Source organism: Indicator indicator, chromosome 27 (assembly GCF_027791375.1).
Source record: "Indicator indicator isolate 239-I01 chromosome 27, UM_Iind_1.1, whole genome shotgun sequence".
NCBI classification, from domain to species: Eukaryota; Metazoa; Chordata; class Aves; order Piciformes; family Indicatoridae; genus Indicator; species Indicator indicator.
The window spans coordinates 2,610,130-2,621,045 of record NC_072036.1 but is presented as its reverse complement, the minus strand read 5'-3'; the positions used below and the strand labels follow the sequence as shown (position 1 = coordinate 2,621,045).

The window sequence follows — 10,916 nt, the reverse complement described above, 5'->3', positions numbered from 1 at the left end:
CTCTTGGCCGCTGCGTCCCTCAGCCTCCCCAGCTGGCTTAGCTGTGACTGAGGTCCTGCCCCTGCTTCAAGCCTGCATGCACTTTGATTTTTTTTGAACTCCTGGTGGTTTTCACAGTGATAAGCTTGGAGGAAGTCAAAGTAAGCAGGGAAACTCAGAAAGGTCAAAGGCTGCAAAGCATTATCTGTGTGCAGAGCACAAGGCACGTTTCAAGATAAGAGCAGCAGTAGTAAATTCTTTCCTGGAGATTAGGAGTAATATGTTGCCAAGGCAGAAAATGCAAATGGAACAGAGGCTCAAGCACTCAACTACTTGGTTAAAAGCCTGTCCTCCAGGGCATTTGTTATCTTCAAAGGAAGTGTTAAATGTATTTAACCTGAAGGGGCACAAGTCCATGGGGCCTCATGACATCTCATCCACAGGTCCAGAGGGAACTGGAGGGAGAAGTTGCCAAGCCACTACTATTTGAAAGGCCATGGCACTCTGGTGAATGGTTGGAGCTGGAAAAGGGGAGATTAGGAAGAAATTCTTGACAGTAAGGGTGGGGAGACACTGGAACAGGTTGTCTAGGAATGTTGTGGCTGCCTAACCCTAGTCCAGTTGGGTCACACTTGCAGGGCTTCTTGTAAGGCTTGTCGTCTGCTCAGGTGGTTTCTGCCACAGTACTTCCTAGAACACACAACTCCAACAACAGCTTACAACAATTACAGAGTCACAAAATCACAGAATTACTGAGGCTGGAATAGAGCTCTGAGATCATCCAGCCCAGCCTATGACCTGACAACACCACCTCGACCAGACCATGGCACTGAGTGCCATATCCAATCTTGCCTTAAACACCTCCAGGGATGGTGACTCCACCACCTCCCTGGGCAGTCCATCCCAGTGTCTGATTGCCCTTTCCATGAGAAGTGCTTCCTAGCATCCAACCTAACCCTCCCCTGGCACAGCTTCAGGCCATGCCCTCTTCCCTTGTCACAAGTTGCCTGGGAGCAGAGCCTGACACCCACCTGACTACAAGTTCCCTTCAGATAGTTGTAGAGAGTGATAAGGTCTCCCCTGAGTCTCCTCTTCTTCAGACTGAACACCCCCAGCTCCCTCAGCCTCTCCTCATCAGCCTTTCTCCCCAGTCCCTTCTCCAGTCTGGTTGCTCTCCTCTGGACCCACTCCAGCACCTCAGTGTGTTTCTTGCAGTGAGGGGCCCAGAGCTGCACACAATGTAGAGCTCTATCCATTACAATCTCCCTGACCCCTCTGAGCAAAGCCATTAGGCTGAAGATTGCAGTAAACCTCTCCCCTTGCCCATGCCCTGCTATGGACTTAACCACCAGCTGCAGCCTCTCTCCTTAGCCTGGAAAGCTGCCCCCAGGGAAAAAGGACCTGGAGCCGTTGGTTAACAGCCAAAAGAATCTGAGCCAGCATGTGTCCAGGTGGCCAAACAGGCCAGCAGCACCCTGGCTTGGGTCAGAAACAGTGTGACTAGCAGGAACAGGGCAGGGTGAGGCTGCAAGTCCAGTACCATGTTCAGTATTGGGCCCCTCACTAGAGGAAAGACATTGAGGTGCTGGAGAGTGTCCAGAGAAGAACAATAAAGCTGGTGAAGTGTCTGGAGAACAGGGCGGGTGCAGAGCAGTTGAGGCAACTGGGGGTGTCCAGTCTTCAGCCCAGAAGAGGAGGCTGAGGGGAGGCCTCCTCACTCTCTGCAGCTCCCTGAAAGGAGGTTGGAGCAAGGCAATGGTCAGTCTCTTCCCAAGGAACAAGTGATAAAACATGTCAGGACAAGGGGAAATGACCTCATGTGGTAACAGGTGAGGTTAAATTGGGTATTAGGAAGAATCTTTGTCACTGAAAGGTCATTAACCATGGAACAGGCTGCCCAGGGCAGTGTCACAATCCCTGAAGGTACTTCTAAGATGTGTAGATATAACTTCCTGGTGGACTTGGCACTACTATGTATGGTTGGGCCAAAGGAGCTTAAAGGTCTTTTCCAGCCTATATGATCCTTGATTTTATGATTCAGGGGTGCACCTGCTCCACTGTTGACCTATCCACAGCCACAGCTGCTTTCAGTTGTATCTGCTCCAGCATGGAGTTACTCACAGGTCACAGTCCTTCAGCTGAAGTCTGGTGGACTTCAGAAGAAGAGCAGCAATGCCCTGGAACATGGACTGTGCCCTTATCAGAGTGTTCCCAGCACAGCAAAGGGAGAGGGTAACACCACAGCAAAGGCAGAGGGTAACACCACAGCAAAGGGAGAGGGTAACACCACAGCAAAGGCAGAGGGTAACACCACAGCAAAGGGAGAGGGTAACACCACAGCAAAGGCAGAGGGTAACACCACAGCAAAGGGAGAGGGTAACACCACAGCAAAGGGACAGGGTAACACCACAGCAAAGGGACAGGGTAACACCACAGCAAAGGCAGAGGGTAACACCACAGCAAAGGGAGAGGGTAACACCACAGCAAAGGGACAGGGTAACACCACAGCAAAGGCAGAGGGTAACACCACAGCAAAGGGACAGGGTAACACCACAGCAAAGGCAGAGGGTAACACCACAGCAAAGGGAGAGGGTAACACCACAGCAAAGGGACAGGGTAACACCACAGCAAAGGGACAGGGTAACACCACAGCAAAGGGAGAGGGTAACACCACAGCAAAGGCAGAGGGTAACACCACAGCAAAGGCAGAGGGTAACACCACAGCAAAGGGAGAGGGTAACACCACAGCAAAGGCAGAGGGTAACACCACAGCAAAGGGAGAGGGTAACACCACAGCAAAGGGAGAGGGTAACACCACAGCAAAGGCAGAGGGTAACACCACAGCAAAGGGAGAGGGTAACACCACAGCAAAGGCAGAGGGTAACACCACAGCAAAGGGAGAAGCTGTATTAGTTTTGGGTGAAATTAACGAGGTGGGAATTATAAAATATAGTTATTTTTATTTTCCCAAAAACCCCACTCCAAAACTATGTACAAAACTGATAGAATTATTGACAGGTTCTATTCAGTTGTGAATTCTTCCAGGATGCTTAATGGCAATTTCGATACAATTTAGAGAGTTCAGAGACTGGAAAAGCTATGACACAAATAGCTTCACCCACTGATAAACCAAATGCCAACCAATAACCGTTAGGAAGATATAATCAGGCCAGGATTTACTCACAAGGATCAAAGTGGGAATTTGGAGATGGTCCCTGGCTCGCTGTCTCTGCTGACAGGCTCCAGAAACTGTGGGTTTGTAACCCAGTTCCAGGGTCAGGCTTTATACCAGGGCTCTGGAGCAGGCACTCGAAGCAAAGCAGAACACTGGAGACGACAAGGCTTGAAGTGAGGAGAGGCTTCAGCAGATGTCAGCAGAGGGTAACACCACAGCAAAGGTAGAGGGTAACACTACAGCAAAGAGCAGCCAGTGAGAATCACTAGAGTCTAACACAGAGCAAACGAAGCCTCATGGCAAGCACAGGAGTCTGCCAATTAATAGCTAAATCTAGTCCAGCACATTCTGATCCAATCTGTCATTATCTCATGATCATGGAATGGTTTTGGCTGGAAAAGACCTTTAAGCCCATCAAGTCCAACCATTAACCTAACATTGCCTGGTCACCACTAACTCAAGTCTCTAAGCTATATCACTTCTTGTCATTTCTAACAGATTTCCTGCTGCTACTGATCCTTCCAACCTGGAATCCCTTTGGCCCCACAGTGGGTGTCAAAAAGCACTCCTGTGGGTTAACCTCAGCGGGTAGCTCAGCCCCACACAGCCTCTTCTTGTATCCTCAGCTACTTTCAGGTGAGCGCATTTCATTCTATGCAGTTTATTCTATCTTCATGACTTTTAATGGGAATTAATAATTCTCTAAATTTATAGTAATTACAGCAAACAGTCCCAGAATAATGTAAGAGATCCTTGCTGTGAGAACATGCATTTTGTGCACCCTCAGCAGGTTTGCTGATGACACCAAGCTGTGTGGTGCAGCAGACAGGCTGGAGGGAAGGGATCCATCCAGAGGGACCTGGACAGGCTGGAGAGGTGAGCACAAGCCAACCTCAGGAGGTTCAACAAGACCAAGTGCAGGGTCCTGCAGCTGGGTCGAGGCAATCCCAAGCACAAATCCAGGTTGGGCAGGGACTGGCTGGGAAGCAGCCCTGAAGAGAGGGACTTGGGGGTGCTGGGGGATGAGAAGCTCAACAGGAGCCAGCAGTGAGCACTTGCAGCCCAGAGAGCCAAGCAGATCCTGGGCTGCATCAGGAGAAGTGTGGCCAGCAGGTCAAGGGAGATGATTCTCCCCCTCTGCTCAGCTCTGGTGAGACCCCACCTGGAGTACTGTGTCCAGTTCTGGAGCCTCTATTACAAGAGAGATCTGGACATGCTGGAAGGTGTCCAGAGAAGGGCCACCAGGATGGGCAGAGGGCTGGAGCTGCTCTGCTATGAGGACAGACTGAGAGAGTTGGGGCTGTTCAGTCTGGAGAGGAGAAGGCTCTGAGGTGACCTTCTTGTGGCCTTCCAGGATCTGAAGGGGGCTCCAAGAAAGCTGGGGAGGGACTTTTTAGACTATCAGGTAGTGATAGGACTGGGGGGAATGGAATAAAGCTGGAAGTGGGGAGATTCAGACTGGGCATGAGGAAGAAGTTCTTCCCCATGAGAGTGGTGAGAGCCTGGAATGGGTTGTCCAGGGAGGTGGTTGAGGCCCCATCCCTGGAGGTGTTTAAGGCCAGGCTGGATGAGGCTCTGGCCAGCCTGATCTAGTGTGAGGTGTCCCTGCCCATGGCAGGGGGGTTGGAACTGGATGATCCTTGTGGTCCCTTCCAACCCTGACTGATTCTATGATTCTATGAAATTACTCTAGGAGCAGACTATTGAAAAAGCAAAGAAGCCTAAGCAACGACTTTCATAAGAATCCCCAACTTCCAGATTGTAAATGGCTCTCGCTTTCTCCCCCTGCACCCCTGGTTCCGGCTTTTTGCCTCGCTAGGAAACGCACAGTCTGCCGGTCTCGGGCAGAGAGGCAGGGGCAGGGGCAACACAAGGACAGGGGCAAGGGCGGAAGCAGGTGTAAAGGCAAGGGCAAGAGCAGGGACTGGGGCAGGGGCAAGGGAAGGGACAGGAGCAAGTGCAGGAGCAGGGGAAACGCAGAATTAGGGGCAGAGACCACAGCAGGCACAGCACCGGAGGTTACCACCAGCAGCAAAAGCGGGCTCGGGGGCGGGCTCGGGGGAGAGCTCGGGAGCGGGCTCCGGGGTGGGCTCGGGAGCGGGGTCGGGGGAGGGCTCGGGGGCGGGCTCGGGGGAGGGCTCCAGGGCGGGCTCGGGGGAGGGCTCCAGGGCGGGCTCGGGGGCGGGCTCGAGGAGGGCTCGGGGGCGGGCTCGGGGGCGGGCTCGGGGGAGGGCTCCAGGGCGGGCTCGGGGGCGGGCTCGGGGGAGGGCTCGGGGAGGGCTCGGGGGCGGGCTCCGGGGCGGGCTCGTGGGAGGGCTCCGGGGCGGGCTCGGGAGCGGGCTCGGGGAGGGCTCGGGGAGGGCTCGGGGGAGGCTCGGGGGAGGCTTGGGGAAGGCTCGGGGGAGGGTTCGGGGAGGGCTCGGGGGAGGGCTCCGGGCGGGCTCGGGGGAGGGCTCGTGGGAGGGCTGGGGGAGGACTCGGGGCGGGCTCGGGGGCGGGCTCGGGGGAGGGCTCGGGGCGGCTCGGGGGCGGGCTCGGGGGAGGGCTTGGGGAAGGCTCGGGCTCGGGTTCGGGGGAGGGCTCGGGGGAGGGCTCCGGGGCGGGCTCGGGGGCGGGCTCGGGGGAGGGCTCGGGAGCGGGCTCGGGGGAGGGCTCGGGGGAGGGCTCGGGGCGGGCTCGGGGGAGGCTCGTGGGAGGGCTCGGGAGCGGGCTCGAGGGCGGGCTCGGGGCGGGCTCGAGGAGGGCTCGGGGGCGGGCTCGGGGGAGGGCTCGGGGAGGGCTCGGGAGCGGGCTCGGGGGAGGGCTGGGGGGAGGACTCGGGGGCGGGCTCGGGGGAGGGCTCGGGGAAGGCTCGGGGGAGGGCTCGGGAGCGGGCTCGGGGGAGGGCTCGGGGGAGGGCTCGGGGCGGGCTCGGGGGAGGGCTCGTGGGAGGGCTCGGGAGCGGGCTCGAGGGCGGGCTCGGGGGCGGGCTCCGGGGCGGGCTCGGGAGCGGGCTCGGGGGAGGGCTCGGGGCGGGCTCGGGGGAGGGCTCGGGGGCGGGCTCGGGGGCGGGCTCGGGCCGGCAGAGTCGGATGGTGTCTCCCGGAACGCTGTCCCCCGGAACGCTGCCTGCCGGAACGGCCGCGCCGAGCATCCGCTTCCTGCGGGGTCGGATCGCACCGGGAGCTTCCGGCGAGAAAGGGCCTGGCGCCGCCATCTGCAGCCGTCTGAGGGCTGAGCGGGGCCCGCCGCGGGGCTCGGCCCGGCAGTATGGCGATCCCCATGGTGCCTATGGAGACGCAGCTACAGAGCATCTTCGAGGAGGTGGTGGTGAGTCCGTCGCCGGAGCGGGAGGCAGCGCCGTGGCAAGGCCGGCCCGGGGCTTGGCCGGGGCCCTGTGGCCGCCGCGCTCCCTCTGTGTGCGGGCAAGTGTGTGTAGACACAAAAAAAAACCACGCCGAACGTTAAAAAAACGTGAGGAAGAGGATTTCGATTTCCCTGCGGCACTTGGTGCGTGCAGACCTGTGTCCTCCTTGGCGGTGGTTCGTGCTGTCAGCCCCGGGCCCGTGGCGAGGCGCTCCCGGGGGATGGGCGCAGGGCAGGTGTCCCAGCGCGGCTGTTGTACCGCAGGACAGGCAGGAAACAGCGGCCGGCAGGTTGCCTACCCAAACCCAAAGGACAGTGAGCTGAGTTTACTGTAGAGTAAGAAGTTTAAGAAGGCGTTTTAGAGGGGACTAGGAGAAGCTGAGGAGGAGAAGGAGACGTTTTTCTTCAGCCAGTGTAATGGCTTGAGTCAGTCGTGAGCGTGCATCCCTCCTGGCACCTGCAAAACGAAGCATGGCTTGGTTGGTCCATAGAACAGAAAGGCAGCAACCTCCTTCATTCATCTAGCCCAGCTGCCTAACCAGGACAGGGCTGGCCAGCAGCTAAAGCACACAGGTAAGGAGCATTGTCCAAATGCCTCTTAGACAGTGACAGGCTTGGGGCATTGACCACTTCTCTAAAAAGCCTGTTCCAGTGCTGGGCCACTCTCTGTAAGGAATTGCTTCCTAATGTCCGCTTAGAGCCTTCCCTGGTGCAGCTTTGAACCGTTCCCATACATCTTGTCACTGGATCCCAGAGAGAAGAGATCAGCACCTCCCCCTCCACTTCCCCTCCACAGGAAGCTGTAGCGAGCAAGGAGGTCACCCCTCAGCCCCATTTCAACAAACGAGACAAGCCCAAAGAGCTCAGCTGCCCCTCAAGTTACCTTCCAGCCCTTTCACCAGCTTATTGCCTTCCTGGACACCTTCAAAGACCTCTCCACATCCTTCTTGAATTGTGGGGCCAAGAGTGGCACATAGCCTTTGTGGTGGGGCCACACCAGCACTGAACACAGCAGGATAATCACCCCTCTTGGCTGGCTGGTTGTGCCCTGTTTGATGTACCCCAGGATGTGGTCTGCCCTTTCAGCTGCCAGGGTGCATGGCTGTTTCCACTGAGAGTCCATTCAGTCCCCTCATCCTGGTTCTTGATGAAGATCTTGAACAAAACCAGACCCAGTCACTGTGGTGATCTCTTTGGAACACCACAGCTGGACTCTGCCCTGCTGATCACAACTCTCTGAGCTCTGTTGCTGAACCAGTTACCAATCCACCTCATGGTCCAGTCATCTGACCCACTCTTCTGGAGTTCACCTGCAAGGATGCTTCTTCAGAAAGCTCTGAGTAGCAGTTACAGGCAGCTGTAGGCTGTATGACTGAAACAGATCAGCAGAAGGATGATGTTGTTCTCTGCTCTTCTACAATATAAAAATTAAATTGGATGTTAGGAACAAATTCTGTACCATGAGGCTGCTGGAACACTGCAAGAGCTTTCCCGGGAAGATAGTTGAGGTCTCATCCCAGGAGGTATTCAAGGTCAAGCTGGACAAGGCTCTGAGCAGCCTGATCTAGTGGAGGATGTTCCTGCTGGCTGCAGAGGGGTTGGGCAAGATCACCTTTGGAGGTCCTCTCCAACCCAAACCATTCTATGGTTCTATGATCTTTCTCTGATGCACTTCCAGAGCAGTGCAACTGACAAAAGGTTTGTGCTGCATTCTGGTGGTGTGGTGCTCACCTTCCTACAATAACTCACTTGGCTTTTTCTCTTGCAGAAAACAGAAGTAATTGAAGAGGCTTTTCCTGGGTGAGTGTAGTGTCATGTTCTTTGTGCAAGACTCTGTGTAAATGTTTTTCTGCTTGTGCTCTTTCACTGGGTACTGCTAATAATTCCTGTTCTTGTTTCCATTAGTATGTTTATGGACACTCCTGAAGATGAGAGAACCAAACTGATCAGCTGCCTGAGTGCTTTCAGGCAGTTCTGGAGCAGTCTTTCCCAGGTTAGCACTCAATCTGTTGCTTATGTGTACTTCATGTACTGGGTTTATATATCGTGATACCTTGCAAAGTAGACAAATACTGAAGCTCTAAGGTCTCTATCCAGTCACTCAAAATGTGGTTTCATATGGGGCACAGTAGAAAATGCAAGAAGGCTTTGCAAAAGAAAAGATGAATTTGGACCTTATGAGATGATGTAGTTGTCCAGCAGAGGTTAGCGTGGAGTGCAAATGAAGATAAGCAAATGGATTTGTAACAGAAAGAAAGAAAGCAAACAAAGGTATTTGATGACAGCATTCTAATAGAGGTGGATAAGTAGGGGAAAAAAAGGATGTTTTTTAATTTCAAGAATTGCTTTCCAAAAGTTAGCTCTAGGCACTGTTCTGTAATTGAATCTTTATTTTCACTGTATTTGACTGGAACTGTGAACAGGATAGAAAGTAGATTCACAGAATGGGTTGGGTTAGAAGGGACCTTAAAGATAGCCAGTTCCAACCCCCTGCCATGGGCAGGGACATCTGCCACCAGCCCAGGTTGTTCAAGGCCTCATCCAGCCTGGCCTTGAACACCTCCAGGGAGGGAGCATCCACAGCCTTCCTGGGCAACCTGTGTCTACCCACCCTTCCTAATTTCTTCCTAATCTCCAGCCTGAATGTACTCTCCTCAAGCTTAAAGCCATTGCCCCTCATCCTAAAAACATATGAAAAAAATCCCAAAACATAGAACAGTTCTGGTTTATGCTATTCTGTGCTAACTTAACAGGGAAAACCAAAGCTGGCTCTAGGAAAAAAGTTGGGTTTAGAAATCAGTGTTTCAGCTGGGAGGGGCTGCGAGTGCTGGACAGCTCTACCCTTTACAACCTTGAGCTTGTGTTGACTTTCATTTCTTCATGGTAGGACACTATCTTGATCTGTGCAGCTTGTTCTACTCTCCTCTCTACTGCTCTTCTAGGACTCCCATGAACAGTGTGTGCAGTGGATTGTAAGATTCATTCACAGCCAACACAGTCCTAAAAGGATCTCTTTCCTTTATGACTGCTTGGCAATGGCAGTGGAAACTGGACTCCTGCCCCCCAGGTAAGCTGTGTGGGGATCAACTGACAAAGGGGGTAGGTGGAGGCTGTGCTGTTGGGGAAGGTTTCTGATCACATTGTGAAGGTCCTGCTGGAGAACATGTGGTTGTTAGCTGTGGTTCTTTCTTGCCCTGTCCCCTCTGCCAGGATGGTTTGTGAATCTCTGATCAACTCCGATACGCTGGAATGGGAGAGGACACAGCTGTGGGCATTGACCTTTAAACTGGTCAGGAAGATTATTGGAGGTGTGGACTACAAGGTACCTGCCACCCATGCCTTTCCTCATGCTGAGCCACCTGATTGTAAGGGGCTTGAGCAGCTTTGCTGTGATGAAAGACTGAGGGTCCTGGGGCTGTTTAGTTTGGAGAAGAGAAGGCTGAGAGGCCATCTGATCAATGTCTATAAATCTCTGAGGAGTGGGTGTCAAGAAGAAGGGACCAGGCTCTTTTCAGTGGTAGTGTTGCAATGGCCACACACTGGAAGTCAGGAAGTCCCAGCTCAACATGAGGAAAAGCTTCTTCACTGTGAGGGTGCTGGAGCCCTGGAGCAGGCTGCCCAGAGAGGTTGTGGAGTCTCCTGCTCTGGAGACTTTCAAGCCCTACCTGGATGTGTTCTGTGTGACCTGCCCTGGGTGACCCTGCTCTGGCAGGGGTTGGACTCGGTCAACTCTAGAGGTCCCTTCCAACCCCTGACATTCTGTCATTATTTTGGTTTTCTAGCTTTGGTTGTTTGGTTTTTGGTTGTTTTTTTTTTTTTTTTTTTTTTGTCAGAACCATCCAATGTATCCAAGTCTGTTCTGATTATGAAAGAAAAAAATAATAGAGTGGGACTACTTGTAGTGGTTTTTCATAGCTGAGCTTTGCCTTCATAGAAAACTCTGTAAGCCAATGGAAGGCTTCCTCCTCTTTTCTCTCTGTCGCTCCTCTTTCCGTGACAACCTCACACAGCTGCAAAAGTGGTACACATGGGAAAGTAATACTGACAAGCTTTAAGGCTGAAGTTCTGCCACCTGCTGTGACCTTTTCTGCTATGTAGGCAAAGGATCCTGAGGGCTGAGCCTTCATCAGGGTATGGCTAACAGAAGGAGTAGGAAACCTTAGATCACTTGGAGAGAATCATCTCACCAGCTCTGCTGGGTGTGTTTGGGTGAAAACCAAAACCACAGCATTGTACATTGGTCTACCTGCAAGGCATTGTAGGTTGGATGTCCTGATGCACCTCAATGCCTGTCTCCTCTAGGGTGTCTTAAGTGTTATCCTAAGGAGTTTAATGTCAAAGAATAATAGAATCATAGAACTGCTTTGCTTGGAAAAGCCTTTGGGATCATCGAGTCTAACCATCAACCCAACCCCAC

General features: G+C 53.7%; 1 protein-coding gene across 7 annotated transcripts in view; it reads left to right on the top strand.

Annotated features, from left to right (window-relative positions):
• The first annotated feature begins 6,403 nt into the window (after window positions 1–6,403).
• The window catches only part of MED23 (mediator complex subunit 23), a 56,410-nt gene continuing 51,897 nt past the window's right edge, over window positions 6,404–10,916 (top strand). For 5 of the 7 annotated variants that reach the window (XM_054393078.1, XM_054393079.1, XM_054393077.1 and 2 more), the window contains exons 1-5: window positions 6,425–6,463; window positions 8,268–8,299; window positions 8,405–8,492; window positions 9,442–9,566; window positions 9,710–9,821. In XM_054393078.1, the coding sequence (XP_054249053.1) occupies window positions 6,425–6,463; window positions 8,268–8,299; window positions 8,405–8,492; window positions 9,442–9,566; window positions 9,710–9,821 (396 nt within the window). Of the gene's footprint in view, window positions 6,464–8,267; window positions 8,300–8,404; window positions 8,493–9,441; window positions 9,567–9,709; window positions 9,822–10,916 lie in introns of all 7 variants that reach the window. The other 2 variants (XM_054393073.1, XM_054393074.1) reach the window with 2 other exon arrangements.